This window comes from Leucopleurus acutus (genome assembly GCF_964270905.1).
Source record: "Leucopleurus acutus genome assembly, chromosome: 11".
Lineage (NCBI taxonomy): Eukaryota > Metazoa > Chordata > Mammalia > Artiodactyla > Delphinidae > Leucopleurus > Leucopleurus acutus.
The window spans coordinates 79,542,973-79,557,395 of record NC_139152.1 but is presented as its reverse complement, the minus strand read 5'-3'; the positions used below and the strand labels follow the sequence as shown (position 1 = coordinate 79,557,395).

Below are 14,423 nucleotides of genomic sequence, written 5' to 3'. Positions count from 1 at the left end.
AAAAAACCAAACTCATAGAAACAGAGAAGAGATTGGTGGTTGCCATAGGCAGGGGGTGGGGTGATGGGCAAAATGGGTGAAGGGGGCCCAGAGGTACAAATGTCAATTACAAGATAAATAAGTTCTAAAGCTGTAATGTATAGCATGGTAACTATATCTAAATTTCTAAAACAGAAAAAAAATTATTTTGAAAAAATAAAAAACCTTTCTCTCGACCCTACTTGCCCCTCAAGACACCATCCTATTTCTCTGCTCCATTTTACAACAAAACTCAAAAAGTTCTATTTTCACTGTTCCCCATTCTCTCTTGAACCTGCTTAGATCAGACTTTCCCCCATCATTTCACCCCAAGGATCTTCACGTGGCTACATCTAATGTTCAATTTTTAGACTTTATCCCTCATAAATTTTCAACAGCATTTGACCCAGTTGCTAATTCCCTCCTCCTTGAAACACTTTCTTCCCTTGGCTTAAAGCTCCTTTTCCAACCTTACTGACACTCCTTCTTAATCCTCTTTGCTAATTCATCCTCATCTACCCAACCTCTTAATACTGGAAAAGCCCAGGGCTCAATCCTTAGAATGCCTCTCTTTTCTTAACTAACATTTGAGGCAGGCTGGGACCTGGGACCCTTTGCTGCAGTGCTTGCACCTGGACAAGCGTCTGCTCAAGCAACAAAACACAAAGAAACTATAAGGGACTAAAAATAACTGCGTGCATGCACAGTTGGGGCAAATCATGAACAATAAGATATACAAACTGTCACTTCTGAGGTGCCGGGAGCAAAAGCAGGGTACTGGGCATGATCCCTGCACACAGAACCACCAAGGGCGGGGGGAGACCACCCTAAGGGCCCCTCCGGCCTTACCCACTGATCTGCCCTCACACCCCGTTTAAGGAACCAGCCCCCCTGCCAGTCGGGGAGCGAGCAAGGGAACCTGTTAATTCTTCTTGCTCCCCCGTGCTGTAGCACGAGTCCCATTAAAGCCTTGCCTGAATTTCTCATCCTGCCTCTTATCAACTTCTACTGATTAAAGAGGCCAAGAAGCCAGGTTGGTAGCACATTCACCCCCTTGATGACCTCATCTAGTCTCATGGGTCTAAGTATCCACATGCTGCTGGCTCCCAAATTTCCATCTCTGGCCCCCACTCTCCCGAAGTCCTGAGACTCATCTATCCAATGGTCTCCTCCGCTGTGCGTTTAATAGACATCTCGGACTTAACAGGTTCCCAACTGATTTCTGAATCTTTCCTCCCTAAAAGCTACTCCTCCCATAGACTTTCCCCACCTTATTAAGGGATGGTTCTATTTTTCCAGTCGCTCAGGCCAAAAGCTGAAATCGTCCTTGACTCTTCATGCCATCTCATGCCCCAAGTCAAATTCACAACAAATTCTGGAGGCTCCCTCTTCAGAAAACATCCAGAGTGCCACCACTGCTCACCAGCTCCACTCTCCACTCCCACTTCCACTGTTTTCCAAAGACCTATTATCTTCTTTTGAATTACTGCCATCGCCGCCCCCAACCAGTCTCCCTGTTTCCACCCTTGCCACTCTCAACATAGCAACCAGAGGATGCCTTTTAAAATGTAAGTTCTCTCAGGACTTCCCTGGTGGCGCAGTGGTTTAGAATCCGCCTGCCAATGCAGGGGACGTGGGTTCGATCCCTGGTCCAGGAAGATCCCACACGCTGCAGAGCAACTAAGCCCATGCATCACAACTACCAAGCCTGTGCACCTAGAGCCCATGCTCCACAACAAGAGAAGCCAACGCGATGGGAAGCCCACGCACCACAATGAAGAGTAGCCCCCACTCACCGCAACTAGAAAAAGCCTGTGCACAGTAACGAAGACCCAATGCAGGCAAAAATAAATACATGAATAAATAATTTAAAAGAAAATAAAATGTAAGTTATTTCATGTCACGTCCCTGTCCAAGACCCTCCACTGGCTCCCTTATCACCTAGAGCAAACACCAACGCCCTTGGAGTGACCTCTAAGGCCCAACATGAACAAGCTCCCCATCTCCTCACTATTCTCCCCCTCACTCCCTCCCACACCAGGCATGTTTCCACCTGAGGGTCTTGGCAACAGTGGTTCACTTTGATCTAGAACATTCTTCCCTCAGATATCTCCATGTCCTGATTCCTCAGCTCCTTAAGCTTATGGCTTAACCATTAACTTCTCAGTGAGGCCTCCTTTGATCACCCTCTTTAAAATTGTGGTACCCATTATCTTCTGACGTACTATGTGTTTTACTTGTTTATTGATTGTCTCTGGCCACTAGAATGCAAGTTCCATGAGGGCAGGAATTTTTGCCCATTTTGTCCACTGAATTCACCCCTGGCCTATAACATACCTGTTACGTGGTATGTGCTCGATAAATATTTGTTACATGAATGAATGACAACAGTTTTCAAAGCTAAATGGCTGGGATAAACTTTATTAATAACCACTTCCATAGGCATTAATCGCAATCAATCCTCACAGCACCTTACAACTAGCAGAGACAGATATCACTTATACTTTACAAAGGAGGAAAGGTGAATTTGAGGGACATTCCCTTGTTTTAAACCCTTAACAAGAGATAAGAGAGAAAATCAGGGTTCAAGTCTGAAGCCTTTCCCAACTAGTTTTCCAAAGGGTATCAGATTTGGGGAACAGGAAGTGACACCAATTTGAGGCCTGCTAACGTGGGCACAGAGACACTTTGAGAATAAGACAGGAATAAGCCTGGGGTCCTTTTAAGCCCAGGGAGATCCTGATGGAATTCACAACACAGGGTCACATTCAAATGGCCACAAAGATAAATCTTTCATTACCACCCTCACGTCTAGAAACCCTGGAGGCTCTAGTCAAACCAGGAACATGGCCACATGGAGACGAGCATCTGTTCCCCCAGCAAGTTCACTCTTGACACACTTCCCTGTCACACATTTAAGAGGATCAGATACGTAGGCCACAGTAGCTCTTTATTAACTCCCCAGCTATCTCGCTCTTCTCCTGCGAACTTCGCTCTTCTGTCCCCTCCATCCTGTCTCCACCATCTCCCCTCCTCTAGGCATGCACAGTCCTGCACCATCCCCGACAAGGCATGCCCCTACCCCTCCCACCCCAACCCTTATGCACAACACCCTGAAGATTATAGGTTTCTGCTCTGGTTCTCCGTTCTCTTGCCAGAATTCATGAGCTTGGCTTTCATTTTTTTCCTCCATAGAGAGTGAGATTAGGGAAAGAAGTTCAGCAAAGCAAAGGAAAAGGAGGAAGCTGGAAGCCCTCACATATTAATATTTTGAGACAGTTACTTTCTCCAGGCCTTCATTTTAATTATCTGTTAAAACTGGGATGGCAATATTTACCTCCAAGGGTTACTGTTTTAACCTGTGTGTGAAGTGTCCAGCGTAGCGCCGGTCATGGAGGAAGCATTCAACAGACAGATGCTCACATTATGACCGTCAGTCATATATTTAAAAAATATCCATCGAGCACGTACCATTACTAGATACCATGCTAGGCACTGAGGAGGTACAAGTGAACAAAACAGACACACTCCCTGCTCTCCCAGAGCTTACATTCTAGAATAAAATTCACGAAGGCATGCCAGTGATTGGGGGTGATAAGAGGGATGAGAGGAAGGGTAGATGTCTGCCATCTTTAAAATATGAGGTCTGAATAAAATCATCCTGCTACTTTTTATCAACTATCTGCTTATAAATCATTCCTCTTTGTTTTTTTCCTTAACTATCTTTTACTTTTTTTTTCTTCTTTCAAGCCTAGTATACCCTTTTTCCTGATAGTCTAATTAGGGCTCTGTTGGTGTTTTGGTGGCTGTCTACATGAGATCAATGATGCAAGGGAATAAGGAAATATTAGCTTTGCAGGCCTCGTCCTGCCATCTTTGTCTCAAGGGGTTCCTCTCTGAAAACTTCCATGGATAATTCAAGAAGCTATTTTAAAGGCACTAACAGCCTCAATGGTTTGGAATAGGTAAGAATAAGAAGGAGGAGGAGAAAAAAGACTCGATTTACTACATCTCTCATTGTACCAGTGTAGATATTAAAACTGAAATGCCAATGACTCCAGAGAGATGCGTTCACCAAGGAAGGATCAGGGAGTGATACAAAATTTGGGCTGCTTTCTACACACTTGGTCACATCAATCTAAATGCCCAGAGGTACTAAAAAAACATGCCAGCCCAAGGGTTCAAAATTCCAACACACCTGACGACTGAATTACCCTATTAGAGAACTTAAATACCAATAAGGTCAAAACTCAAGAAAGAGATCCCAGACAGAATGCAAAAACAGCCACAATAAAAGGTACAGCCATAGAGTTATCTCCCCTATGAAGCTTCACAAGCAGGCAAGTTACTCATCCACACAAAAAATCATCTGTAAGGTACCGAGCACTGGGGCATTACAATACCTGCTCTGAAGAATTAAATGTATCAAGCACTACCACCAAATGCTGTTATGCCAAAAGGGAATCTATGAGGTTCTAAAGCAGTGACCTGGTGTGGAAACCATCAGAAGTATACTTGGTCTTTTTAAAAATTCTTTTAAGAATTGCAGACATGTCGTGGTGATATACCTAAGACCCATCATGCTTATAAACATGTTAATGATCTGAATTCAGTATACTGAAAAAAAATTCAGCATCCTAAAAATTTGCCTAATAAACCCTAAAGTCCAGGCCAGATTATGCTCCTAGCCACAGAGGTCCTACAGTTTTATAAGGAGCTGTTAAGGTGGATGCCAAGATTTTAATGATACTTGCTCAATGTAAAACCTGCAGTTACTACGCAGGATCATCTAAAAATTGTGAAACTATCATAACAAGTCACAATAAAGTATCTGTCTCCCCGTCACTACTGAGACATAGCAATTTTTTCCTGAGTGCTATAAGTTTAGAAGAGAGTCTAACCTGCAAGGGGACAAATGATGAACAGACCTGAGAGCTTAGTGGAGCCCTTATGGGTTAAACAATCAGACGGACCAGGGTTTGAATCATGGTTCCAGTACTCACTAGTAAGACTAAATTTTCTCATCTGTAATAATAAGCATAATAATATCTACCTCCTAAGATGGTTAAAATTAAAGAAGGTAATAGCTATAAAGTACTTGGCTCAATCAATTATTACTGCCATTACAACAATTTTTAGATTTTATCTATTTGAATATTCCTGCTCTGTTCATTGCTCAAACTGGCTATACCCCCACCACCACCGAGAACCATTCCAAAGGACCACTGTAGCCTGATTCCCCCCGCCTTCCTTTCTGTCCCACCACCTGCCACCTTGCCTTTCCAAACGAACTTAACAATAGGCAGGCAAAGTGCTTTTCTGACATGTTGTGGCCATCATCAGTAAGCACCTGCTGGTCACACAGGTCTAGAGTTTTGCTACGTATGCTTCTCCTAGCCCTGAGATGCTAGTCATCGTTTTGAGAACAAGCATTTTCGACACATATTCTCACATTTGTTGCCAGCTCTTTTTAGGATGGAGGGGATAGTATAAAGCACATTCTGAGTTATGGATCCCAAATTGGGGAATCTCCAGAGGTTTGATGGACAAAATGAAGAAAAGGAGAACACACCCAGGAAGAATCATGCTCTTTGATTGGAACTAGTCACAGGTGATTGACCACAGGAAGGTGGTCCTCCCATTGTTCACTGAATATGAGAAGACAATTTATCAGTAAATTGTCATGAACAGTAAAATATCATGAACAGTAAAACCTACAAGTTCATGGTCACCAACCTTACTCAACTAGACCCTCTACACTGCTCTGCAGCCCTTCTATCCTCCCTTTTCCTATTTTTCTCAGTGGCCGGTCAACCCTCTCACATCCCTCCTGAAATCTCCTACCCTATCAACCTTGGCTGTGCTCTCAACCCCCTGCTTCATTAAAAAAATCTCCAGTACCCAGTAAGGATGCCTTCAACTCCTACCATTACCATCTACCAATTTGCCTGATTCGGGCCTGTTCTCTCCTTCCTTTCTGCCCTAGCGGCAGGGGTGTCCCCCCTCTCCTGTCTAAGACTAAGTCCCCTATGTTCCATTCTCTTCCTTGTTTATCCTCAAGCTCCTTTCCCTATCAAATATCTTTTTCTCCTGTCTCTGAGCTCTCCCCCTCTCCTGGCTCTTTTCATTTAATATAGAAATATGCTCCTTCTTTTCTACTAAAAACAGACACACAAACAAAACAAAACCCTCCTGAGCTGTCCTGAGCTCTACTTTTCCTTCTGGCTGCTCCTGCCCCCCCTCTTCCTTGTCACTTCGAAGCTTCATGAAAGGCAACTCTCGTTTAATGACTCTGTGCAGGCACAGCTCACCATTACTGCACCCCCCACTCAAGATAGTTCCACTCCCCTCCCCACCATTTCTTTGAAGTGACTCTTGTCAAAGTCACAAAGTCATTCATTTGACAAGTAGATATTGAGTTCCTACTATGTGTCAGGCACTGATGAAGGCATTTGGATTATATCAATGAATGAACCAATGATCCCTCACTTCATAGAGCTTACATTTTATCAGGGGAGACAGACTAGTGATCAATAAATGCAACAAAAACCTGAATTATACAGTGTGATAAGTGGTTATAAGTGCTCCAGGAAAAAAAGAATACATTTATTAGAGTAAGGGGAATTGGAAGGAAGCAGGCAGGGTGCAGTTTCAAACAGAACAGTCAGGGTAAGCACCATTGAAAACTGGAGATGTGCACAAAGATTTTAAAGAGGTGAGGCATTTATCAGACAGGCATCTAGATGGGGGTAGAGTACTTCAGGAAGGAGAAACAGCTAGAGCAAGACCCTAAGGCGAAGACAGAAAAAAGGCCAGTGACAATGAGCTCCCAAATACAACAGACAGTCTGTCCTTATCTTATGTGACCTCTCTCTGACCGCTGACTCACACTTTCTCTCGCCTTGGCCTGGTTTGTACCACTCTCATCTCCTGTACCTCCCACCTCTTGGGCCATGTCCCAGTCTCTTTCAGATACTGCTCCTTCTCTGCTTGTTCCCATGACAGTCATTAGGGCTCTTCACATATTCTATCTCTTTATCCTTGGGGTACAGAGTACCATCACACTTCCCTCTCCTTTCAAAGTTAGATGTGGCCATGTGACTTTAGCCAATAAAATAGAAGTGACATGAGTCAACTTCAAGTATCAGCTTTAAGAGCCACCACCTGATTTATATATAAATCATGAATATAAAATTATAAAATATAAAAATATATATAAAATACATTCTTTTTCTTGCCTGGAAAATGGGGACAATAACAAACTTACCTCATCAGACAGTTGTTAAGCTAACATTCGCAAAGCACTTAATACTCACGAAGCACTAATACTCATAAAGTGCCTGATGTCCAATGCATAATAATAATTCTTGTATTGGGATTGTTATAATAATGAAATAAGACAATCTACATAAAGCCCTTAGCACAAAGTGCATGGTATATGCACATGGTCTTGCTTCAAAGGCTGTGCTCTGAACCATTTACTGTATACCTCCAGGTTTAGCTGCCCTAGAGGATAACATTAGTGTTTTGCCTCCTGCCTCTAAAACAATCATGGAAGCCTGTGTCGAGATGGACATTCCATCAACCCATGATGATGAGCTGCTCAACCTCACTGAATACAGTAGCATGAGCAAAAAACAGACTTTCCCTTGTGCTAAGGCAATGACATTTGGGGACTGTTCGTGACTGCTACATAGCCCAGCCCATTCTGACTGGCACAACTTCCAAAGTGAGGCCATCCTCAGGTCCATACTCCACAGAGCTCTCCCTGGGTGACCTCATACAAGCCCCTGATTTCAACCACTACCAATGTACTGGTGACTAAATTACAGATCTGCTGAGTGCCTCACTGGTACATCCAATCATATAATGGATCATTCTACTCAGCCATCATTCAGGTACCTTGAACTCAGTTATAGCAAAGAAATGTTTTCCTCTAAGCTTCCCCTCCCTTCAGTGTTTTTTGTTGTTGTTGCTGTTTTTGTTTTTGTTTATAGAATGAAGATATCACATCCATTTAGCCTCCCAAGCCAGAAACCAAGGCAACTTGAATTCCTCCCTTCCCCGTCCATCCGCCTCACCTAATGAGTGCATATCTGTCCAGCTCTCTGTTCTCACCATCTAAGTCCAGGCCCTCATCATGTCTGTAACACACAAGCTGGGAGCAGCTGCTCTCCTACCTCCACATGGTCTCCTTCCAACCTTTTCCCCATGCTGCTGCCGAAAGTTCAGGAACACAACTATGATCATTTCCTCTTCCTTCTTTACATCCTTCTCACTAGCTCCCCTCAGCTCTCCGGATAAAGCTGAATCTCTTTATCCTACCTTCTAAGACCCTTTATTATCCAACTCCTGCCAACCTTTCTAACCTCAGCTTTTGCCTTTTACTTTTACATTAACCCCACTAAATTACATGGAGTCTCTCAAAAGCGATGCTAGCCGTTAACTATTATTGTTTATAGCAGCAGCAGCAGTAGTCATAACAGTATAGACCTTACTACTCTACGCTATAATCTCTGGTTTATTTATCGGTCTCCTTCAAGGGGCTGTAAATCGGATAACAAATCTTTAGTCTCATTCATCTTTGTATTCTCAGGGCCTAGTACAGAACTTAACACATGGTAGATACTCAATAAATGTTCGCTGAATGACTGAACAGCTGGCCTGACCTACTCAAGAAATGAATGAATGAATGAATACATAGATACATACACACATACATACCAAAATCAACAGATAAATGAATGAAGGAATCCTAACACTTCAAAGGGAAGACTTGCATTTCTTTCCGATACCCAAAACATAGGAAAAGTGCAATTGAGAGAAGGCTTTATTTCCATTTTCATCTCATCCTATTGCCTCATTCCTACAAGCTGCACCACCAGAACATTCCAAAAGGGCTTACCAGCTAAAACCAAAGGAGTTATGATGTCCCCAGATCTTCTCTTGCACTCTTGTTAAAAGACCTACAACTAAACCTTGGTAACACCAATAGAAGTACAATCTATATTGATTAAGGAAATGGAAGTTATTACGGGCATCAAGATGGAACAAAGAAAATAGCAAAAGGTCAATTTAAAGAGTTCCCAAGTGAGATTAAAAACAGGGAAAAATGTGCAAAACAGTCTTTTCCCATCTTTATTTTTTCCCATCAGTTTCCTTTCTCCCTCTTTTTATCTCCCTTCTTTAACTAACAGATTAAACTAATAAAAACATGTGTTTTATTTCCCTTAAGTGACATTTATAGCAACATAAGATGGTAAATATCAAATGGATTATTTTCAGTGAAATAAACCTGCAAAAGAAATTTTGCAAACACTTTAATTATGGAAGACTTGACATGCAGAACACAATAGCAAACCTTGTTTTGAAGAAAAGAGAAAGTTTCAAGCTAAAATTGGTTCCAACCTGAATAGATAAGATTTTTAAGGAAATCTTCCCCGTGTCCTATAGTTGTCACTTCATTGGTTAGAGGATTAATCTTGAGCTGCTTCCCAATGAAGTTTCGGCAGGTTATCTTAAAAAAGAAAGGAGAGAACAAATATCACTTAGGTATTTATAGCCAAAAATTTGGCTTACTTGAAATGTTCATCGTATTTTTCATTTGTTAAAAAAAAAAAAAAGAGAGATATAAAAAGATGCTATAAATAAAAGCTCCAGAGTAGTATCCAATTATGAGAACTTTTGGGGAAAAAAGTGGCTACATAATTTTTCATATTTCTTCTGTATAGCACAGCTGGAAAAGCATTAGGCAAATTATGCAGAGCAATTAGAATATGATTTTTCTGATATTCTATAAATTCACTAGTCTAAATATATCTTCCATTATGTAAGTTGAAACGTATTTAAAATAGAGGCTGCTTTTTCAATGGCAGATTTCCCCCCCTACTCAAAATTAACACAATTTAAATTTCCCTGGTGAAGTTTTCCAGAACTAACTTCCTCTGTAGTATTTGTTTAAACTATTTTTAACAGATACTTGAGTCCTAAAGTTGTAAAATATCTGAAAACAGGACATTTTTAGACATAAGGTAATTCTTGTAAAAGTCCACCATCCTCTTGTCTCCATTTGTCCACTCCCACCAGCATCCCCAGTGAACTAACCTAATGCTCAAAATACAACCACCCTTGAACCCCAGTCTGATGTAGATGTTGTTTCTTTATTGTCCCTTGTAGGTACTTCTACAATGAGATGTAAAGACAGTCTAAGAAAATGCAAATTCCTTCCCCCAGCCTAATAAGGCCCTACTTGACCTAGTCCTTCCCACCGCTCCAGCTTCATTTAAAAGTCTTTATTGAATACCTATTATGTGCCAGGCACTGCTCCAAGCTCACAGATGATATAGCAGAGAACAAAATAAGCAAAAATTCCTATTGTTGTGGAACTTATTCTAGTGGAAATAGAGAGACAATAAACAAAATATAGAGTACATTATAAAATATACTAAGGAGCTATAAACGCTATAGAGAGAAATAGAGCAAACAACACATAATTTTAAACAAGGTAATGATGAAAGTCCTCACAGAGAATGTGATATTCAGCAAAGACTGGAAAAGCTGCAGGAAAAATCAATGTGGATATTTGGCGGGGGGCGGGCACAATTCCAAGCAGGGGAAGAGCAAATGCAAAGACCCTGGGGTAGGGTCTTCTTAAAGAACAGAAGAACACAGCAGCTGAAAGCTGCAGGGGAGTTAACAGAGACAAGTTACTGGTGATCACAGGGGGATGAGTTATGTGGGGCATTAAGGCCATGATGAAGATGTTAACTTTAACACTGAATCAGATGGGAAACCACTGCAGGGTTTAAAGCAGAGGAATGTCATGGTCTGACAGGTTTTTAAAAGGCTGTTCTATCTGCCATTAAGAATAGACTACAGGCTGGAGACAGGAGTTCAGGGAGGCTGGAAGCAAGGAAAAGAGTTAGGAAGTCATTGCATTAATCCAAGCAAACACAGCAGTAGCCTGGATGAGAGCAGCAGTGGTGGAGGCAGCGAGACGTGGTCAGATTCTGAATCTATTTTGAAGGGAGAGGATTTGGTAACCAACCTGACGTGGGGTGTAAAAGCAAGAGAGGAGTCAGGGATGCTCTCCAACGTGTCTGGCCTGAGCAGCTAGGAGGATGAGGTTTGCATCAACTGAAGTGGGCAAGACGTGGCAGAACAGGTTTGCTTGACATGTGCCAAATTCGAGAAGAGTCTTAAACATCTAAGAGATGATGCTGATAAGGCAATGTGATGGGTTTTTGATGAGTCAGTTTAGTTAGGCTAAACTATGAGGATGATGGGAAGGGAAGCATCCATTGTGTAGTGTATACACACTTCATCCTAGTTATTCAATCAAACACTAATCTAGGTGCTGCTGTGAGGGTATTTTTCAGATACTAATTAAAGTCCCTAATAAATTGGCTTTAAGCTAGGGAGATTATCGTAGGTGGGCCTGACCTAATCAGGTGAGTCCTTGACATGCTGGAAGTCTTCAGACTCCAAACTCCAAACAGCATCCAGGTCTACAGCTGCTCTCTCCTCACTGGATCCTCCCTCACTGACTGCCTATGGAGAACAGCTTCTGGCCACACCTGTAGGGTTCCTTCCTTTTCATGATCCCAACTGCCTACCCAATGGATTTTGAACTTGCTTAGTGAGCCCCCATGATCATATAAGCCAACTCCTTTTAACGAATCTTGATAGGTAGATAGATAGATCGATCAACAGACAGTTAATTCTAACTAGTTTTGCTTCTCTGACTGAACCCTGACTGATACAGGCAGTCAGATATGTCAACACAGAATTCACGAGAAAGGTCTAGCCTGGAGATGTAATTTTGACCCACAGATTGAATTAACTCTCCAAGGGAGAGTGTGCGGATAGAGAAGACAGGAGGACCAAGAACAGAGTGTTGGGCTACACGAACACTGAGACATTGCGGAGGAGAGGAGAAGGAGGAAGAGGCAACAAAGAAGACTCAGAAGGAGCAGCCTCTCCTTTGTCCCCTCCCCCTCCTCTGCTACACTGCAGCATGCGGGCCGTCTTCCTGTACCATCTCAGGGCCTTTGCCCTTGTTCTTCCCTTGGGCTGGAATGCTCTTTCCCAGCATATGGCCGGCCCCTTCCCACTAAATGTTTCCATCTCCAAGGGCCTTCCTGATCCCCTTGGCTCAACTTTCTACCCCCCACCCCAGCCCATCTCTATCCCACTGACCTATTTTATTTTCCTCAGAGAATTTATGATGGTCGTAGATCTTTTTATCTGTTTACAGGCTTATTAACTGGCCCTACTTCCACCCCCTCTGACACTAAACTCCATAAAGCGAGAACTCAAACTGTATTCTCTCTACATAGACTATGCCAAGGCGATAAGGAACCTTTGTGAAAAGGAGAAAATGGAGTCCTCGCTGGGTGGCTGCAACCCACCACATGGACTGGTGTGTGGGGCACGGACTGAATCCAGGACCCCCAACATATGCCAGGAGCCCTCAGGCAGGACACACACTGGACATCTGAATGCAATGGCTCTAATCTTAGGGAGTCAATACATATTTAGTAAGTTAATAAATGAGAGAATTTACATGCCTCTTCCCTCCCCCTACCTAACTTAAAGCTGCACCATGATGCTCATGGGCCTTAGGCACTTTTGCCTTCATGGGCCCACTGCTCCATCAAAAAATATTAAAAATTATATTGTATGGCTCCTTTGGTATAAACATAAATAGATGAATTGTAAAAACTGAAACATTTTCTTTGACTTAAAAGTTACTTTTTTCTTCTTATTTTAAAAGAAATTAAAACATTTAGTGGCTCCTAGAAAGGTACTGTGGCTCTAGACACTGTTCCCACTATGCCTACTGGGTAAATCAGCCCTGACCTGAATATAAGCTCCTGTGTACCAGGACTTTATTTTTGTTTTCCCTGCATCTGGAAAATACTGGCACCGAGCAACTCTCAACAATGTTTTGCTGATTTGAATGATAAATGCCTAAGTGAAAATAGGAACATTTACCTGATTCCCAAATCTTGCTATTTACATGTGTACTAATAAGAAATCACCACTGCATGAATAACAGAGCCAAACTTACCTTCTGTTCATATTCAGCCTCATATCTTACGCAAGGCTGTTGGGTAATATCTGGGCCCTTGCACTTGGATATTCGTAGAAGAAGCTGGCGCTGTGCGTACACCAGGAGTGGCGTCACTTGCTCTGTATATCTCTCACTAGACAATGGTAAAAATATATTAAAAACAAACGTTAGTAAAGAAACACTCTTCTCAGTGAAGTCTGCCCCTGTTAGCTGCCCTTACAGCGGTACCTACTGCGAAACTGTATTGAACTGAATGGCGAGTGATACAAGTGTTTCCCATTTTTCTACTTGATATACAAGTTCCAGAGATTTTAATACAAAGTCGTGGATCCATTTCAAATCAACCACATTGACATCATCCAGAGGATGCTCAAAGGTAAGGCTAGAACCACCGTTATCATTTTTGATATCTCCATAGCAACTTGGAACACTGAACTCTCCTTCTTCAACAGTCTGCAAGTAGCACATGGAAAAAAATTGTGTAATTTCAGATTTTACTACATGTTTTTTCTGAACACTGAATGTATAGCTAAAAATATAACATGGAAAAGAACTGAACAGAAAATAAATTTAATATTTTTATTATGCAAATCAAAGCTTGATGACACCATCCAACAGCACTTCTGCAATGATGGAAACGTGCTTCATCTGTGCGGTTCCATACAGAAGCCGCTAAGCACATGTGGAAGCTGAGCTGTTGAAGTATGACTAGTGCAACTAGATTTTTAAGTTTATTTAATTTTAATCATTTAAGCCTAAATGTAAATAGCACGTAAGCCTAGTCATTACTATACTTGCTGGTACATAGTCACTATTTAAGTAAGGATAGTAAACCAATAAATAAGGTAAAATTTTGAGGAAAAACAGGTTATAGTATACACAAATAATTAAATTTCCCTAATACACTGGTTACATTCAGTTGTAGAATAATATGTCCAATTCCCCAATGCAAAAGGTCAAACTTATGGAGAAGAAAATCTTCCAGAAGACCCTCTTTTTGCCTAAGTTAGAGGTACTCTGTAACTGTTGTGTTCATTTCCTCTAAGTCCCTGACGCATTTGTGTAAACCCTTAGAAATTTCTGAGGCAAAGCAAAGCCTGTTAGATCCACCTACTGGCCAGACTATAGCCCAATAAACAGTACCTCAAGTCTAGCCCCTCCCTCCCATAGGATTCATAGTCCTTGAATTTGGAAGAGATCTTGAAAGTCATCTGGCTGTGAAATGCCATATGCGTACCTGAAGTCAGGCTATGAAGATGTGGATAAGAGGTGTGACATACATGACCTACGTGACTTTGCCTCCTTAGCACAGTGCCTGGCACCCGGGACA

The 14,423-nt window shown here is 42.0% G+C and overlaps 1 protein-coding gene across 1 annotated transcript in view; it reads right to left on the bottom strand.

Annotated features, from left to right (window-relative positions):
- Window positions 1-14,423, bottom strand: part of CFAP54 (cilia and flagella associated protein 54) — a gene marked incomplete at its 3' end in the record, with an annotated part of 303,390 nt that overhangs the window by 137,469 nt on the left and 151,498 nt on the right. The window contains exons 37-39 of the mRNA XM_082850839.1: window positions 13,326-13,546; window positions 13,091-13,226; window positions 9,427-9,535 (exon numbers count right to left, since the gene is read on the bottom strand). Coding sequence (XP_082706965.1) covers window positions 9,427-9,535; window positions 13,091-13,226; window positions 13,326-13,546 — 466 coding nt within the window. The remainder of the gene's footprint in view (window positions 1-9,426; window positions 9,536-13,090; window positions 13,227-13,325; window positions 13,547-14,423) is intronic.